General features: G+C 43.8%; 8 protein-coding genes across 8 annotated transcripts; 4 read left to right on the top strand and 4 right to left on the bottom strand.

The window, feature by feature from the left end:
- Nucleotides 1–188: 188 nt before the first annotated feature.
- Nucleotides 189–1,843, top strand: EAF01_008446 (uncharacterized protein; the record flags this gene model as incomplete). The annotated part of the gene is made up of 7 exons (XM_038916702.1): nucleotides 189–725; nucleotides 779–787; nucleotides 849–1,014; nucleotides 1,067–1,220; nucleotides 1,271–1,353; nucleotides 1,409–1,533; nucleotides 1,589–1,843. The coding sequence occupies 7 exons, from the start codon at nucleotides 189–191 to the stop codon at nucleotides 1,841–1,843; spliced, it is 1,329 nt and encodes a 442-aa protein (XP_038768064.1).
- Nucleotides 1,844–2,120: 277 nt separating this feature from the next.
- Nucleotides 2,121–2,480, bottom strand: EAF01_008445 (uncharacterized protein; the record flags this gene model as incomplete). The annotated part of the gene is given in 3 exon segments (XM_038916701.1): nucleotides 2,121–2,234; nucleotides 2,294–2,412; nucleotides 2,432–2,480. The coding sequence occupies 3 exon segments, from the start codon at nucleotides 2,478–2,480 to the stop codon at nucleotides 2,121–2,123; spliced, it is 282 nt and encodes a 93-aa protein (XP_038768063.1).
- Nucleotides 2,481–3,694: 1,214 nt separating this feature from the next.
- On the top strand, nucleotides 3,695–5,211 carry EAF01_008444 (uncharacterized protein; the record flags this gene model as incomplete). Its single annotated transcript, XM_038916700.1, has 3 exons — nucleotides 3,695–4,130; nucleotides 4,184–4,472; nucleotides 4,527–5,211. 3 exons carry the CDS (start codon nucleotides 3,695–3,697, stop codon nucleotides 5,209–5,211), a joined length of 1,410 nt encoding a protein of 469 aa, XP_038768062.1.
- A 2,903-nt stretch (nucleotides 5,212–8,114) lies between these two features.
- EAF01_008443 (uncharacterized protein) lies at nucleotides 8,115–8,497 on the top strand (the record flags this gene model as incomplete). Its single annotated transcript, XM_038916699.1, is given in 2 exon segments — nucleotides 8,115–8,427; nucleotides 8,445–8,497. 2 exon segments carry the CDS (start codon nucleotides 8,115–8,117, stop codon nucleotides 8,495–8,497), a joined length of 366 nt encoding a protein of 121 aa, XP_038768061.1.
- A 755-nt stretch (nucleotides 8,498–9,252) lies between these two features.
- On the bottom strand, nucleotides 9,253–10,026 carry EAF01_008442 (uncharacterized protein; the record flags this gene model as incomplete). The annotated part of the gene is made up of 1 exon (XM_038916698.1): nucleotides 9,253–10,026. One exon carries the CDS (start codon nucleotides 10,024–10,026, stop codon nucleotides 9,253–9,255), a length of 774 nt encoding a protein of 257 aa, XP_038768060.1.
- Nucleotides 10,027–10,563: 537 nt separating this feature from the next.
- On the bottom strand, nucleotides 10,564–13,509 carry EAF01_008441 (uncharacterized protein; the record flags this gene model as incomplete). The annotated part of the gene is made up of 2 exons (XM_038916697.1): nucleotides 10,564–11,740; nucleotides 11,797–13,509. The coding sequence occupies 2 exons, from the start codon at nucleotides 13,507–13,509 to the stop codon at nucleotides 10,931–10,933; spliced, it is 2,523 nt and encodes an 840-aa protein (XP_038768059.1). The 3' UTR covers nucleotides 10,564–10,930.
- Nucleotides 13,510–14,081: 572 nt separating this feature from the next.
- On the top strand, nucleotides 14,082–14,901 carry EAF01_008440 (uncharacterized protein; the record flags this gene model as incomplete). Its single annotated transcript, XM_038916696.1, has 3 exons — nucleotides 14,082–14,289; nucleotides 14,402–14,642; nucleotides 14,694–14,901. 3 exons carry the CDS (start codon nucleotides 14,082–14,084, stop codon nucleotides 14,899–14,901), a joined length of 657 nt encoding a protein of 218 aa, XP_038768058.1.
- A 279-nt stretch (nucleotides 14,902–15,180) lies between these two features.
- EAF01_008439 (uncharacterized protein) lies at nucleotides 15,181–16,482 on the bottom strand (the record flags this gene model as incomplete). The annotated part of the gene is made up of 2 exons (XM_038916695.1): nucleotides 15,181–15,210; nucleotides 15,259–16,482. 2 exons carry the CDS (start codon nucleotides 16,480–16,482, stop codon nucleotides 15,181–15,183), a joined length of 1,254 nt encoding a protein of 417 aa, XP_038768057.1.
- Nucleotides 16,483–18,840: the final 2,358 nt, after the last annotated feature.

Below are 18,840 nucleotides of genomic sequence, written 5' to 3'. Positions count from 1 at the left end.
GAGGAACGAAATGTATTTACCTTAGAATAGCTGAGGCCCATATTCCAGTTCCCTCGTCATCTGAACAGCAAACACTCTTATTGTTTAAATCGCCATCAAGTCCAAATTTTCTGCTCTACACGCTTGCGAAAGACATCCTCGCCTTCATCTTTTTACTATCCTTCTTGAGTCACACTTCATCGACAACCATGATGGGCCTCACTAGAAGTACCCTCGTTATACTTTTTTCCCTTTTATTTCTATTCCAGCCATTTGTGAACGCTCAAGATCAGGCTCAGGGACGACCAGGTGCAGCAGCTCCTGCCCCAGCACCCGCAGCTGGCCGACCTGGCAGCGCACCTCCTCCTGATCAGGTGCCAGTTCAGCAAGCGGCTTCAGGACCCGCTCCTGCTGCTGGTAGGCCCGGCGGTGCTTCAACTCCTCCTACGTCTTCAGACGCAGCTCCAGCAGCAGGGAGACCTGGCGCCTCAACTGCTCCCGCTGCCGGGGATCCAGCAGCGGGGAGACCCAAAGTCTATTCCTGTCCGGCAGACAACGGAGCAAGATATACAACGGCAAATGGAGTAACGTTTGAGTTGAAATGCGATCACGGCACCACTGCTAAGCCTCTTGATGCTACGACCACAGCCACACAAAAGGAATGTGCAGATTATTGCTCAACCCTTCCAAATTGCCAGTCTGCCGATTGGAACATCAATAGCAAAATGTGTGCAACAAAGCAGGAGGTATGTGTATTGTATAATCTTTGAGTATGATTGTGACCCGCTAACTTTAGTAGTACATACCGGTGAGTAGAATTAAGCTCGAGAGAAGATTATCTTTCGTCCCCTTTTTACTGACAAGAAAAGACATTTCCCCTTACAGGAACGCACACCTGGTTTCCTCTCGAAGAACGCAAGCAGCGTCCCGATACAGAGTACCGCACACCACCCGAATGTCCCGCACCCAAGATAGCTCTCGCAGAAAGTGTGACCGCCCGTGCAAGTTTCACAACTGATGGCGAATGTCCAACCAGTAAGCACATACGCAAATATACAGTCAGTATCTTATTCACTGACGATTTCAGATGATGGAAAGATATTTTTGACTCCACAGGGCACGTACTTCCAGGTCAAGTGCAGCTTCGAGAACACAGCTGAACTCACGATCCCTGGAAGTCGACCACTTCATGACTTCGCCGAATGCATGACTGCTTGTGCAGATATTCCCGAATGCAAGAGGTATGAAGCATAATTCCAAAAAAGCCTTGGAACAAGACTGATTAAAATAGTGTAACATTTGCTAATGGAAATCCCGACTGGGAGTGTAAAATGTTCGAGGCTAGCGTCGAAGCTTTAACTGCAGATGCTACGAGTAATTAATTCATATTACCTGCTTTGATTACGTGGAAGCTAATTATTCTTCACAGACAAGAAAGCATCCGCGGTTGTCATTAACCCACCAACATCTGCGAAACAAGACGACTTGACATACCTTTGTTCAACAGAATGCCCAAATGCCGATGGACAAACGTGGGATTCTCCAACAGGACAAGTAAGTGTCTAGTGAGAAAAGGCAAAAATTGAAACGGTGACTAACTATTTTTCAGCGATTCCGTATGGACTGTTGCAAGCGCCATGGAACGATCCCCATTGGTGATACACAAGCAGGCTCTTTAGAGGAATGTATGAAGATTTGCGGATTCACGTTGGCGTGTCAATCTGTTGATTTCCAAAGGGACACCGGAATGTGTTATTTTGGAAAACATTCTGGTGCACCCACCATTGCTGCGTCTGGATGGGCTTCTGCTTATGCAATTGGTTGCGCTGGTGCTTGCAAGAAAGAGGGACGTTGCGTTGCGTAGGAGCTTGAAGTTGAAGTTGAAGTTGAAATTGAAATTGAGGGGGATAGTGTTGTTTCCAAGAGTCTTAAAATGATTTTTTTGTCACTGTGGGTTGTTGAGAATGAAGAGAAATTGTCAGCCTAGATGAATTAGAACTCTTGGATGTAAAAATTGAAGAAGTATAGGTCATCATCCCACATGTGTATGGAGGATTGGTGATGTTAGTGTCACGTGAGACCATATGATGTGCACATTAGCGGAAACAAAGCCTGCTCCTTGGCATGTGGCCAGTGGGAGATCATTTTTGAGAAGCATCTGTCTTTTCGATGTTCGTATTTGAGTATTGAGTATCTGGTGGGATTCTTCTTGACCTCCGATTTGCCCATCCAGCTGCGAATGCTTTCGGGCAACTCTTTCGTATTAGGTACTCTGGAAGATAAGAACGGATGGTGGATGTGATGTAAAGCTTACCAACACTCTGTCTCGTGCATCATTTGCGACGGTGACGGCAGTTGTCGTATTCAGCTCACCATCTCGACCGTAGAGATTCTTCACCGTTGAGATGCCACCATGTCCAGTTCCAAGACCCACTGAACTTGCGAGATATACATATTGCTTTGGAAATTAATGACGGCTGTCGTGTTGACTTTGTCTCCATTTCCAAGACCTGCCTTCCAATGTCAGACCTAGCATATATCATCGCTTTGTCGTTTTAGATAGTAAAGTATTGACAGCGGCTGCAACGTTTGGCTCACGATGTGAAAGATCTCATGAAAGATCTCACCATCACCTCATCGTGTCTTCAGTAACAAGCATTAGCTAAGCCACCGTACTCCTATACGATGGACACACACCAAGGATATCTGTTCACCGATTGTGTATCCGAAGTACCAGGTATGTTTCCATAAGTTAAGGTATAATAACCTTTAAAGGAGAGGAATAAGGTTACCTACCTACCTACCTACCTACAGATGCACCAGATGAGACGAGGATAGCTATACCAAGCCAAATGATAAGAAATTGCTATCGAATCCCCGGTTTATCCACCAGCAGCAGGATCTAGTTGCAGCAGTCAAGATATAAGGCGTAATTCTCCCTAGTATACTCGAGTATTAGACTCCTAGATTACCCCTATCAATGAAGCGTAATTACACAAGATAATTAATTTCATTAATAAATGGAGAAAGAGAAAGAGAAAGGATTGGGATAGGAACAGAGGAATAACTACATATAATCACCCAGATATATAGTAATATAGTTTAATGCATCTTCACTTTCCTCTCCTTCTTGCCATCTTGCCATCTTGAAGTCTGAAGTCTTGAAGTCTTGAAGTCTGACTATACTCACAGTCACATACATACATACATGTATCCCGTATTCAATCCTTCACCTCCAAACGGCTGTCACCAACAATTCAAAAACGCCATTCAACAAAACGCTCAAGCCAATCGTTCTCAAAGCAGAAACAAAATAAAACAAAATAAATAAAAGTAACTTACACCATCCATCCCTTATCTAATAAACACGAGAGAACGCCAAGAACCTCAGGACACTTTGCATTCAGCCAACGGATTCATTCCATAGAGTGGTCGCGACTTGAATTTTTGGAAAGGTCGAGTAAGGTAATAAATAATAGGAACGAGCTAGTTATAGTGTCTCATTAAATTTATTGTTTATTTTACCCTTTTGACTTTCTTCGGTCATTTCGTCAAGCTGGCGTCCTCCGGTCTTTCTTCTTTAAAATCCTCCCACCAACATCATCGAAAACGGTCATCGATACACATAAAGACAGGAATTGAGCCTGACGAACGAACTTCCTCCCATACCTCCACCCGGGTGTTATCACCTATACCTGGAACACCGATTGGTTCAATGTCACTATCGCGAAGTCCATCTCCAAGACCTGGAGGAGGATGGGCTAGTCCAGGCCTTTCAAGCCCTTATGCCAATGTCAGTGGAAGGTCGAGCCCAAATAAAATGCAAAGGACAGGCGGAAATGGGGGCTCGGTAACTTGGGAGTCTGCGAGAGCAAAGAGCGAGGAAGTAAATGGTTACCCTTCATTCTCAACCAAAAACAATGGCTTCTTCAATCGGCACATCAGAAATATATCAAATAGTCTGCCGCATTTTCACATGGGAGGGGATGGCAGTTATGCGGAAAAAGAGAAATTGGGGCGCGGACGATGGTTAGGCTCTTCCAAGCTGGCACGTATAAGAAATGGTCTTGCGAGAGTCAGTCGCAAGATGAGGATGCGATTTATGATTGTGTTGGGGTTTGTAATGATGATAATTCTTTTCTATTCTACACGTAGGTCAACTCATCGAGCAGAGAGACAGTGCGAAATGCTAACCTCGAAATAGCTTTACATTACTGGTGGCGCCGAGCAACGCATTTTGGAGGGGGTAAAAAGTTCGTGATAATATTGGCAGCAAATCAAGGAGGTGGAGTTATGGAGTGGAAGGGACCAAGGGAATGGGCAATCGAACGAGACAGTGTGAAGAACAAACGAAAATATGCAAACAAATGGGGTTACGAATTGGAGATCGTGGACATGAGCACCAAGAAGAGATACGCGCACGAATGGAGAGAGAGTTGGGAAAAGGTTGACACTATCCGGAACTCCCTGAGAAAATACCCTGAAGCTGAATGGTAATTTGGACCCTGATAAGCGTTAAATGGAGCTTAGAGACTAACACTGCGCAGGTTTTGGTGGCTCGACCTCAACACCTTCATCATGGAACCTTCCTACTCCCTCCAATCCCACATCTTCAACAGCCTAGCCAAAAATACCTACCGCGATATCAATGAGTATAACCCACTGAACATAACACACCCTCTCAACTCCCCCTACCTAGATGCCGAATCTCGTAGCACGGTCGGAGACGGTCAAGCAAGCTCTATAAACCTCATAGTCCCACAAGATTGTTCCGGTTTCAATCTCGGTTCTTTCTTCGTCAAACGCAGCGCATGGACTGATCGCCTTCTTGACGTATGGTGGGACCCTGTCGGCTATGAACAAAAACACATGGAATGGGAACATAAAGAACAAGACGCTCTCGAATTCTTGTATATCAATCAACCTTGGATCCGACCCCATACCGCATTTATTCCCCAGCGCAAAATCAATAGTTTCCCACGTGGAGCATGCTCGGATAACGGAAACGATACGCGCATTCATTATGATGAACATGATCGGGATTTCTTGGTGAATATGGCAGGTTGTGAGTGGGGACGTGATTGTTGGGGTGAAATGTATAATTACAGGGAGTTGAGTAATTTCTTGAACAGAACATGGTGGGAGAGGTTCAAGGAGGATCTGGTGATCAAGGCATGGCAAAAGATCATGGGGAAATCTAAGTCAAAGGATGCCGCGAATGGCAGTTCATAAGATTCATGATCGATTTAACTCGGATGGAAGAATAATTGGCGGATGAATGAGTTTGAACGGGCATGACCCCCATTACGGTTACGAAAACGAAAAGACAAAAATCACCCTTTCTCTGGATATACTATATTGTCTTTGCTTCATGAGGAGATGCAATTAACACCTTTAATGAAAGCGTTTGTAACGTGAGTACCGCTATGCGCCCGTCTGTGGCTAGCGAATTGGCGTCTGGGTATTCCTTCCTCTTCTATAGATTATATTTGGGCATATGTTTGTCTGTCTGTTTGTTCTTCTTCTCTTCACTGGACTGTATGATTGTCTGTTGGAATTGTGAAAATTTGGTGGGGATAGAGAAGTTCTGTGTGTGTCCATGTTTATAATTGAAAGACAGCAAATGCGATCTACTGATGTTGTTGCTGATTATCATGAATTCATCTGTGAAGATATTGAGTTTGTTGCACATAGATGATACGTGACGTGTGTGGAAGTAATGGAAAGTTCTACACGTGAGGCTTCTGATGATTGAACCGTGCAAGTTTGATGGTTCATGGAATTGGCATTGTATTCGTGTTAGGATGCTATAGACTCTGGAGAAGGTTTGGATGTCTAGGAATCAAGAGATGCAGATGGTATGCGCACAAACTTCGCGTTGTATGTGAGTGTTGTGGATCTACATCATGTCGTCTTGGAGATTCAAAGGAAATTCCATGTCATACGAAATAGGCCATAGAGGTGAGCTTAGCTGGAAAAGCGTTGTAAACTATGAGAAAGGTCACTATGAGACTTCTGGAAGTAGATTGCTGAAGGAAGTAGATGTTGATGAATAGCTGATGTACGTGTATGGGGTCTATTGTATTGTAGATATAGGGAGGGGAGTGTACAGTTTGAGGGGGAATTTGGATGGGAATATTCGCTATCGTGATGTGATGCAGTCATCGAGCGGAAGAAAGGTTTTGTTTTTCCTGATAACCTGTACGTACATGTATTTCCTTCTTCTGTGACGAATCTCAGATATGTATCTCAAACGATCGAATTCGGCCCAATGTCACCAAGTGAGCATCGCGGTAGCGAGATCGACTTCACAGCAAGGACCTACAGAGATACCTACCCTCCCCCTCCTCCTACTATACATCAATTTACAGCGAAAACAACGAGCACCGTGTGGAGTTTGATGCAGCGATGGTGATTTAAGACTTGCTTGCATGAATTGCTTTCGCGAATCTGAGGTTTGATAAGAGTCTTGGATAGGGGTTTTAGAGATATTTTGCGGATCGGGGACGGCAGGCTTTTTTGATTTCTTAGTTTTTTTCGAGGAAGGCGGGATTCGTGGGGTGTGGCTTTTGAGGTTTGAATTTTGGATTTTGGGTTGAAGGGGTCGATGGGGTTGATGTGAGAAATACGGGTGAATCTGGGCGGAAAAGAAAAGGTTGAAGGTGATTGGAGGGAAAGAGATGGTATAGCGAGTCGATTTTAGTGCAAGTGGCTGGATTGGAGGTTGAATATTGCAACGATGAAGAATATCGATCATCAGTATACTTTCTGTGTTAAATCTCGAAATCTCCTACAAAAGACTCGTCTAACTAGCCCTGAGTTTCCTCTCCTGATATCAATCGTAAGTGCGGCAACATTCTTTAGATAGATTTCAAAAAAAAAAAGGCAAGAAGGGTTACTCTCTGCTATAACGTGTTGATATAAGGAGAGTAATGATTTGCCAGCCTCTTCGGCGAAGTTTGATTTTGGAGAAGAAGATGCGTGAATTTGAATTATTCCATTACTTTGCCAAGAACGAATAGAGATGAATGAGGATATTACTCGAGTACTATGAAAAAGTAGCGACATTCCTCCTCGTCAGGTTTGGCAGCCAAATGTATTGCTTGTTCAGAATAGATGATGCACACAAATGTAGGTACATCTACTTGGACTAATCCTTCCTGATACAAAATGGAAAGAGAAAATATATTCGAGAATATGCAACAAACATTGACGACCTCAGCAAGAAAATTCCCCTCCAAAATCTAAACGAAAAACACCTTGCATTAAGAAACCTTTCCGTCGTACCCTGTGTTAGTATCATTCCCCATTCCATATGTACTAGCCATAGGCTGCACTGCTACTGTAGCGAGAAAACTACCGAATCACCCCCTAAGTTATCGAACTATCCACAATCCAGAGTGCTTATAGGGAACAGCCCCCCAGATAGAAGATCAAAGGTATGCAACAAATAGAATGCTGGTTGATGGTATGTGATTTATTGGATTTTCACAAACCGAAGTCGATGGTTTAGGTTAGTTGGTGGTCATCATTTACGATGTAGCTAGAGGAAGGTCTTGTGAGGCTTCGTTCTCGCATCGCTTGGGATTTTCACACATGAACAGTTTATGGATTATGGGACAGAGTGATGGCTGTTCGTATAAATCGATCCGTACATAAGTCGGATGTTGTGTTTTGGTGATGAGAGAGATCCAACGCCTGCGAGTAGGAGTTCAGAAGAATTGCTGGGAGGATAATCAGATATATTGGTCATCAGAAGTGAGGGTTAAGATCAAGCTCCCCTGCGATGCACCGAGCCCCAATCATGTATATTGCAAGCTTACTTTCAATACCGCCTATTATCTTTATTAAAACTCATGATTCCACAACCCAACTAGTGTATCACCCATAAAAGCTGCAACAATGACTCCTCGCCTTCTCAAACAGGGCGTTTCGCGTCATCGAAGTAGCCATCGAATGCACCTAGGAAGCTTACAAACCGGTTGATGGAGGGGCATTGAGGAGTTATATATGGACAGAGTACTGTTTGTAGGTTGCTTCGGGATTAAAAGATTGAGCAAAGTCCAAAGAACTAGTGATGGGATACATGAAAATTCGAAGTTATAATTTGAGAGCGAGAGGTCGGGATTAGGGTAATGAGAAAGCGAGCTTTGGGCGAGAGAGATGATGATCAAGTAACGGGAGATGGAAACAGGAGGACGAACCCACAACAATGTCTGGAAAGATCTGAAAGATTACAAGGACTGCAATCTATAGGAATGAGCGCGATGCAAGGAAAAGAAAGGAGAATACAAGTATGTGATGGTAATGGTAATAGGAACTCGGATGCGCCACCGGGACTGCTTCAATTTGATGCGTCATTGCTAGGCTATAAGATAATGCTGGAGAGGCTTGATCAATCGTTTGATGCTATGAACCATGCTATCGAATCTCCACTGCAAATCCAACGTGAGAATCGCTAACAGATGAGATATCAGACGAGCCTGCACAATTTGCGACATCAGATGGAAAGAGATAAATTATCATGCTGATCTGCACAATTCCATGGCTAGATGGGACAGCAGTCTAGGATGGAGATACCCACATCTCGACATGCTTCGTGATGGCGACTGATGCCGAACTGTAGTTACTAATCCCGTCTCAACTTTTTGCTGAACGTCGCTTTCAAGCCATTGCATAGCTGCACAGATCAGTTACGTCCTGAGCGCTATTCCCATTCACACGCAAAAGAAACAAGTAGATGAGAACCAACCAGAGTTATGAATTCTTATTGTATAATATAGAATAGGGAACTATAAAAAAGGCCTTGCCGATTGCTCGAGCCGGGCAGATTTAAACTTTATCAATGTCATTTCTAAATTCCTTCTTCCCTAAGTTTCCACCTCTATTATTTTCTGCGCCATTTATCAACGTGCATGCCAGAATCAGCGCGCACATGCACGCAGCTTTTTGTCTTCTATGACCGAAACCTTGTATTTAAATCTCATATTGAGAGAAAGTGGAGAAGTATCCTTCCGGACTAGATGTGATGTGGTGATTTAATCGATTTGGGTTGATAAGACAGTACTTCTGCCACCACGGCCACTGCAGGAGAAACAGTTTCCGAGTTGAGCCAAGGCTAACATCATTTGCCGTACGTTAGACGATTGGTTGAAACCAGGACAAATACTATCGCTCGTTTCCGTGTTGAGTATATCTCAAAATCATAGTAAAAAGCCATATCGAATGTGACGAATCCATGGCTTCTACTCACACCCCGATGCCCGTTAAACCTCAATGCACCATAACAACCGGCTTACCCTTCTCCCACGCATGCAAACTTTCTCTCACATTAACCCAATATCTCAATCTGACCGTCTCTGTCCTTGCCGTCTCCAGATCCCCAGTCTCCAAAGCCTTCCCTACAACATCCTCACACTTAGCAATGCGCTCCTCATTTCGAATCTTCAATCCATCCAAGTCCCCCTCTTCCTCCGCTTCCTCCATTTCCTCCCTTGTCTCCATGACTTCCATCAATAACTCATTATCCCCCGCTTCCCCTCCGGTCTTCCCAGTCTCATCATGTACATCTACACCCTGTAGCCCCAATAGGTATTGCGCCCGCAGTAGAGGCGATTGTAAGGTTTTATATGCCTCGTTGATTAAAGCACTAGTAGCTTCCGCGCGGGCTTTATTCGATGCTGAGTGTAAATCTGGATGCGCGCTTGCCTGTAGACGGAGAAATTCATTGCGCAGCGCACGAACGTCGACGTGAAAGGGACCGGAGGGTGGCGGACCGCGAGGTAGAGTGAGAGGGAAAAGATCGTAGTGCGTTGGTGGAGTTGAGGCGACTGAAGGAGTCTTTTGGTCTGTTGAATTAGATGGTAAGGGATTTGTAGATGAAGATGCGTATCTGCGGGAGGATATCGTAGGAGCAGCTTGGAATAGAGGGGTGGATTGCTGGTGGCAGATTTGGCATACGAGCGCTGTGTGGCGAACGATTGCAGGTCGAGTGGAAGCCGTCCTACACGAGCGCATAAGGCTTCGTGGTATCATTGACGATCGCATGGCAATTGGTGTAATTTATGCAGAGATATAATTATTTTGCGATTCTTAAATTTCTTAAAATTCGAGAATGTCAAGTGAAGTTTAACTTTGAAGATTGAACAATGATTTGGTGATGACGTAGTGAGCCGTGCACTCGTCTAACCTTGCCTCCCCACCTCCCCTAAATTAACCCATAATTCTATGTCCTTTATTGGTCATCTTACTCCCGACGCCCCTTTTACTCGACTATTGAAGCGTCTAAGGACCTCTTTGATTTGGATGCAAAATTAACGTTCACGTTTGCGTATCTAGTGTTTATATAATTGAACTTGTACATAATCTAAGCAATTGAAATCGTCTTGTCAGTGTCTTTACACAACCTCTTTGGGAAAAAATAGCTGTTAGGTCTGGGTAGACTAGCTAGATGCTGTGGCTGGGCGACCTCATAAACGTGAAGAGGCAAACACATATAATCACAGAACACCTGCAAGATAATAAAAAAAGAATATCACACCAGTGGCTATACACAACTCTAACTTAACAGCACAACATTTTCGTACAAGACTTAGGATTTGAATTATAAATTCTCATTTATCTCTCCTTCCCTCCTCCTCTTGAAACTAATAATTGAAACTAAAACTGAATTTGGTATATCCTACAAACTCCCAAACCACAACGAAGGGAAAGAGAAAAAAGCATACCCAAAACGCCATTCTTTTCCTATCCATCGAATCATACAATACTTTAAACACATTAATTACCGCCTGACCTCTTGTTCTATGATGCCACCTGTCTCTGAATCTTCGAACAAGGTAACGACAATAATAGTAAACGCCGAACACCTTTCATCCAGCTCACAAACTCCATTTGCTTGCATTTCAATATGATCCATTCCAATTCGTGTTCCCAACGACTTTAATGTCAATCATGCCCCACTCCTCTCGGCCTTCCTTAGACTTGCGAAATAGCCTTTAGGCCACGAAGTCAAAAGTTCTCCTTCACTGGGCACTCTCCCTAGTGCTTCGCACTTCTGTATAACATTTTGCAAAATCCTGCCTAGTAATTCTTCTGTCATGGGAAAGTGCTTATCCATATCAATTTCTAACGGATTCAAAAATGTGTCGTGGTCCTCTAACAGTTCTTCCGCCGATGGTCTTTTATGCTGATCTCGGTTCAAGCAGTTTTTGAGTGTCCGAATCAGGGAGCTTGGAACCAAAACACCACCCACACCGTATGCTGGATATTCAATCTCATAGCTGAAGTTTATGATCGCTTGGCAGCGCTGCAGTTGGTTTTGAATATGACCAAATGGAGCACGACCATAAGTCATTTGATAAAGTATACAGCCCAAACTCCATATATCGGACGGTTTCCCGAGTTTCATGAGTTTTGGTTCGTTGCGATTCCTCCCATCAGAAGCATTTGAGTCCATGAGGGATTCGGGAGACATATAATTTGGAGTACCGATTTGTGTTTCACGGTGGACGTTCACGGTCTCTTCCGTTTGAATCGCGTTGGCGATCCCAAAATCTATCAGCTTGAGACGACCTTGGACAAGGACAAAGTTGTGAGGTTTCAAATCAGAATGAACAATGTCGTAAGCATGAACAGCTTGGAGACACTCAAGCATCTCTTTCCAGTAGTAGCGTACAAAATTGACGTCCAACTTGGCGTGTTCAGATTTCATGCGTAGATTTAGGATTGTATTCATATCCAATTCACCCATCTCCATAAGCTAGGTGAGCGTTAGCTGACTTGCTCTATATCAAAAATCTGGACGATGTAACCTACCACACTAAGAACTCCTCTCTCATCATTCAATTCGTAGTCATATAAATGAATTACTCTTTCTACTGAGCCAAGCTTCTTTAACAAGTCAATTTCACCCTTGAAACCACGTATAGCTGATTCATCTGCATCTTCCAAGGAAACACGCTTCAATGCAAATATTTTCGAGTTCTCTGCCATCACTCGGTACACTTTTGAACTACCCCCACGTCCAATAACATCCAAACGTGTGAATATTTTTCCATTGACCTTTAGCCTATTTCTTCGGGCATTGGCATGCGATGTAGTAGCAGCACCAGCAGTACTGGTTGCGGCCTCTAATACGGACATCTTTGGTGGTGGTGGTGCAGGTCTTCGAGGAGTGTTTTGACTCCGGACAGCCAGTGGACGTCTCTCCGGAGACCCATTAGCACGTACATCGAAGCTTTCTGACCGAGAGTGTTTTTCTGCACTATTCGTGTTTGTTAAAGGCTGTTTGTTTCGCTTAAATGTTGGGGGCGCGTCATTTTCTTGATCGTAAGTCGCAGGATTCCCTGGACGTGGAGCTGGTATCTTGAACACAGGTTGTTGCTTCGACGCAGAGGGAATGGGGCGAGGATCGGATTCGCGAGAACTAGATAAAGTGGGGGGTGGTGGTGACCTGGAACGTAGGCCTGCATTTATCACGTTTCTCGAGCTAGGAGGACTTCCCGAAGAGGCGTAATCCCTGTACGAGGAGACTGGAGCCCGCCTACCTATTTCTAACTCTGGCGTTGGACTTTTATTCTGGCTTTCCCTTTCATCATATTGCGATTCCTGACTTTGAGGTTCTTGATTTGAGCCCACTTCATTGCTGTTTGCGTTCTCCTCCATTGGGCTCTGTTCTTCATCTGATTGAGATATCCGCGGTCGTCCTCTTCGAGCGGGGCCTCTCATAAATGTTCCAAAAACTTTAGGAACTGCACCTCTCTTGACTCTCATCGAGCTTTGCAATCCAATCTCTTCGCCATACCTTGAACGACCTACGGCAGAGGGATTGTACCTCGATACACTTCCCTGGCTCACAGCTAGATGTGACCTTGTGACTGTTGAAGGATATTCACATGGCCCTTCATTCTCATACTCATTCTCCTGTTGTGGTGATTCTGATCTACCAGAAGGTCTCCCGGAAGAGCCAATCGAAGATCTACCGATAGATACTCGTACGGTCCTTGGTACTGGTGCGGGGGTGCTAAGATCTAATGCGCCCACTTCTGGCTTTGGCGCCGCTTGTTGTTCATTGTGCTTCTGAACCGCACTAGATAATGAAGGACCTCTCCGTAACGATGTAGAGCCAGGCGTACCACTCACTCGCACAATTCGTCGCGGATAGGTAGGGCTATTTTCACGGCTCCCCAGCGGCGATTGCTTCCCCCTGGTGGATGATCCCAATGCACCCGCACTTTCCACTCTTGTGTGTGATGTTTTAGGGGCTTCTGGTGTCGTACGAGCAGCGATTGGGGTTTCAACAACTGAGGCCTCATCATCTAGTAAAGCTTTTGTTAGGGCACTCAATTTCATCGGCATTGGAATTTCGTCGTCGGAGCTGTCGTTGAGCGAAAAGTGTCGAGCTGATTCGACATTTGGCCTGGTAGAAGATGGCCTGGTAGGAGCTTGTTTATATGCATTTCGTGAGGCAGGTCTTCGGATAGCTGCAAATTGACTCGACCCCATTGGGGTTGGTGAAGCTGTCGCCATTGAGGCGATGTGATGAAAGATAGGCAGTGTATCGAATGTCGATGTTTGTGGGATATGAATCAAAAATTATGTAATCTTGCTCCAATTTATTACATCCTCTATTCAAGCAAAATAATGTCAGAATCGGGGGAAGATGCGCGTGAAAGATGGCGCGTGAAGCTTTTAATGTGAGGTTGGGTATTTCTAGGTTCTTTTTTCGCGGGTGAAATTATATTTGATTGTTTACATGGCAGGGCAACCGTAACCCGGGTAGGCAACCGGAAGATCCCGTATAATTTAGAGCTTCCTTTTGATTTTATACACACTTGAACCACGCTTCAAGCTATGAAACAATTCATGAAAATCAATTAGAAGCTAACTTATAAGTTCTTCACAAGACATCTGTGAAAAAGTCTCATAAATTTGATATTCCTCCAACAGTTGTTCCATCAAGCATTTCCTAAATTTATCATCACTTCTCTCTTCATCCTGCGAGTAAATAGAGACACTGTCCCAGTAACAGATATACTCCACAAAATACTAACAAGGCGGGGTACACGACTTATCCTCCTATCATCATCATCATCATCATCATGCTCATTATGAATCCGGTGAACATTCTGTGCTTTGGCAATTCATTAACACATGGGTGGCCATCCAATCATCCATACGCTATTGCACTGGAGGATGCTTTCCAAACCTCGTCGCCCTATATCTCGATAGAAACAGATGTTCAAGGATTACCTGGAGACCAAGTTGTTAGTCCTCCTGGACACTACTTACCAAGACTAGATATCTTGTGTAAGTGATTCTCGGTTCTAAATGCTGATTGTGTTTGTGACGGTGGTTGTCTGAGTGGAATTGATGCTGTGACTACCTACATACCCTATATAACATTACTAACCCGTACCAGACAATGAGATTGAAGTACCTTATAACTGGATGGTCATATTAGGAGGCACTAACGATTTAACTCAAAATCAAGACGTCGACATCGTCTTTGAATATCTGATGAAAGTCTGGGATTATGCTCTTTCTCGAGGAACCCAAGTCTTGGCCTTGACCATCCCAGAATGTGGTACTTGTAGTCCAGAACTCGACCAGCGAAGAGATTATCTGAATGGTATGATTCTTGCTCATCAAGCTGAAAATTTGTGAGTGCGTGCTTTGTGAGGCCCTGAGGCAAATGCTGAGTTGCCATCTAGTCATGTGCTCGATCTTCATGATGCCATACCGTATTGGAGAATGCCAGAAGAAGAACGTAGACGAATCTGGACCGATGGCTTACACTTCACAGAAGAGGGCTATGATCGGATGGGGGCTTTGATTGGTGTTGAACTTCATAGATTGATGTCTGCTAGAGGATTGAACAATGAACAAGGGCAACAATCTTTGATGCCTCAAAAAAGCTAGTACCCCGACCAGTGGTCGATAGGTAGTATACAATATCTTGATGATGGACGAGGCTAATGGCTTGAGTCAAAGGCTCAAATGTAGATGAGATGCACCTTTACAACTGACGAAGATAGACAATGTGTTATTCGTCGTGCTTTTAATGATCATATTGATCTATTTTTCATTATTATCATAAATGTCATGGTGAACATCGTCACTTTGGACTCTATTGGTATGCAGTGACGACACCTAACGCCAGGCTTGTATCGTGTAATTCATTTCGTATCATCCATATTTTCATACCACCAGATTTGCAGCGACAAAGTCCTACACCCATGTTAGCTGTGTCGATAGGTGACGTCCCAAATTACTCACCGGATAAACTAGCTGCAACTCAGAAGTCACTTTCTCAACTTCTTCGGCCAAATTTTGAACATTAGCATCCCATCTTCTCAGTTCCCTCCCAACAATCCCTTCCGATCTACCGCTACCTTTCTCTCCAGTAGCTTCTCCGCTCTCAAACCAAATAACCCTCTCTACTTGATCAATCCTACCGACTAATCGACCTTGTTCAATCATGCTCGCAGTAGTTTCCTCAGTCTTGTCTCCATCCAGATCCAATATCTCTCCAAGAGCCTCGAAGCGAATATTGTTGTATAATCTCGACGCAGCTCTTAAATTGTGCTCCACGACTGCCCTTTGCAAGACAGTGGTACCATCTGAGGTTTTTGCGAGTTGATGTGTAGCCAAACCTTCTGCGAACTTAGATACTTCTTCGGGAGACAATAAGCGATCCAGGAACATCTTTTCTAGAATACTGAACTCGTCTAAACTAGCAGCTCGCTCGTCCTTATACAATCTACCTAAAGCACGGCTTCGAAGAGGGCCAGCAGGCGCCAGAACTGCACACTTAATGGCCATACTGAGTGTGTGCAAACGTTCTTCCTCGGCGATGACAGGCAAGAAACTAATATCCTGGTAGCCTTGAGCAGCGGCTAAGAAATTCCTCCTGGCATCGTGGATACGTGCTTGACTGAGTTGAAAATGTAGATTTAGATCACGGTCCTCGACTGTATAAATGACGTTCTTAGCTTTATTCAGGTATTGCTCTGCGAGCGTTGTATCATCCACCTCGAGATAGTTGCGAGTAATTCGAATCCAGCAACGAACTTTCTCCTCATTGGTGACTTTTCGTTGCGATGATTCAAGAACAATTCCAGCTAGTATTTTGGCAGCTGCAAGGTTATCTTCGTCGTCTTCGTACGCTGTGGCCATCAGCTCACGTATTTGCGCATTTTGTTCTTCGAATGAGGATGCTTGTTCACTAAGTATCGATAAAGCATGTTGGCCAACTTGTATCTTGGCTTCATTGTTATGAATGGCTTTGAGCGCATCAACGAATGATACAATCACGGATCGAGTAGCAACTATGCCTAAAGCATCTGCAAATATGGCATCGAAAATGGCGATTAAGTCGTCAGGTAACTCTGCTGGTGTGGATGTAAATTGAGCGTTTGAAAGAAGGGTAGTGTAGCCTTGTTGTTTTTCCTCTGAGCTTGCAATCTGCTGCATAGCTTCCGCTATTTTTTGGGATACCATGATCAATAAGTTTACCTTGATTGTCTTAACACTGTGGAATTGTGTAAGAAAACTTCCAAGTTTATATTACTGCTCGAGGCTGAGGATCTGATGGTTGTTAAGGAGATGGAGCTTGAGGTGGGGTAGCCGGGGAGCTTCTGGAAGGCTACTGTTAAGCTCGGATATTTATAGGCTAGCCTGAGCCAACGACAGTACCTTGAGAGTACCTACCTCGTCTACCGAATACCATCTAATCTCTTTGCTGTACCAAATTCAACCTTCTCATTTTCATATTTTGGAGAACACCCTGTGAAGCTTGCACTACAATAGAGAGAACTTGGATGCAGACATGTCACGAAGTATTGTATCAATTAACACATGAGAAATCCCTCTTTTAATCCCCCAGAGGCTCAGTTCTGAAGATCTCATCGTTACAAGTGCAGACGACATAAGACAGAAGATTTTTTGCTGAAATACAATACTCTTGAATAAGTACTGTATAAACCTCTCAATGTTTTACTGGAGCGGTACAGATAAGATATCGGTATTGGTAGAGCTTTATTTGCTTGATGGGCGAGACAGACGATGTCCTGAGATATCACTGCCGTCGCTGTTCGACGCCAGGATCGAGAATGGTAGCGGATAAAACACTATCACTATGCAATCATGAGCACCTAGAAGTTTTGAATCTCAACAACTGGTCGTTTCATAGTTGGAAGACTATTCACAAAATTCTGCGCCGAAATATCAAGGGGTTGACGAGGGTGCGATGGAGCTGAGGTTGGGAAGGAAGATGAGGCGGAGAGAGAATGATAAGAGAAGAGAATGGAAGGATGTGAGTTGGGAATAGAAGGACGCACCGAAGTTTGAGTAGACAAAGTTGTCTGAATTATAGTGTTTTTTGACATGGCTATTTATGCGTTTCATGATATAGTGGTGATCAACATACTTCCTATACTGTCCGTTACTGGGGTGTTTATGGTGAGGCGTTACTTTTTGATTCACTGTGAAAAGCTGCCCTGGAAGGTTACAAGAAGACTAGTTCATTTCGTGAAGGGGAAACAAGACAAAAATCACAAATGTGTTTGTGCCTTATTAAACGGGTGAGTACTAGATGAACGGAGTTTATGTTTCCAATTCCTTCATTGAACCCGATCACCATTTATTGGGCAATGGTTCGATAACTAATAGGCGAGCATCCGAATTTGCAGCCAAGCAAAGCCTCTCTGGATTGATGAAGAAACACTGTTCTACGGCTTTATGCACCAACTTCTCGATTCATATTCGTTCCGTTTTTCATCGTTGCGATTGATAAGCTAGCTGAGCATCAAGTTTGAGTGGAGTTGAAGCTTTCTGTCTCATGTGATATTGAATGGTTGTACTGCGGGTTGTAGTAGAGAAGGGGGAGAGGGATGAAATTTAGAAGCAAAGTATGTAAAGCCACAGTATTTCACATCATCAAAAGGCCATGTCAATTTCCACCTGTTTGTTTCGAGTCTCTTCTCATTGACGTATTCTAATAATTGTGGTGGTCTCGACGTCAGACTCCTCTACTGATAAGTCATGCAGAGAAAATGGGCCAGTTCTTCTAGAACTGCTCACAGAAAATAACAATAACAATGCTAACCCAGGTGCTTGTAACAGCATAAAGCAGAAAGCCTAAACCTTTGATCTTAGCAACATCAGTCTGGAATTAGATGCAACGAATGATGTTGCTATTGGGTCGGAGGCACCTGTAAATGTGTCTGAAAGATAAGTGGTAGTCGTGGGATGGAATCATAGATTCTGGATGGTAATCCAGATTTTGAAGATGCTGTCATAGAAGCGGATCCTGATATTATACAAAACACATCCGGATATTTGAGTTATATTGTTCTGGAGGTATGGGAGCCATTTGAATTATTTTGAGAAGAAAATTAAACTTGTCAGAATCGTATTCTCCGAGAAGAGATGTTGCTAATAGATTTCTCGTCTCCCTGAAAGGAAATTCTAGAGCTGGAAAGGCTTAGTTATTAGCCTTATTTTGAGGCCGCTTAATTCCTGTGGTTATATCTATCAGGAGTGATCCATTTACCCTTTGAAATAATAGACCTGGTGACATCCCTTGATATGCTATTTCTAATGAGGCAAAGGAAGGATGTCCGAACAATGAGGATTGCAGTTTTGGAGTGATGATGAATAAACCCCTGATTATTCCGAGAGAAAGTTTTTAAACACGGACTAGTTTGACATCTTGGACTTAATATTTCATTGGATTGAATATCATATTCAGAGAATATATCTTTGGGGGTTGAGACGAATCAAGTTCAATATTGTCTCTAACAAATAGCATATTGACTTTATCCAGGTAGGTATTATTCCTTACCGAACGCAGCCTAG

The sequence above is a fragment of the Botrytis porri genome (genome assembly GCF_014898465.1).
Source record: "Botrytis porri strain MUCL 3234 chromosome Unknown BPOR_011, whole genome shotgun sequence".
Lineage (NCBI taxonomy): Eukaryota > Fungi > Ascomycota > Leotiomycetes > Helotiales > Sclerotiniaceae > Botrytis > Botrytis porri.
Note: the sequence above shows the minus strand (reverse complement) of the source record. Positions and strands in the feature narration are given on the sequence as shown.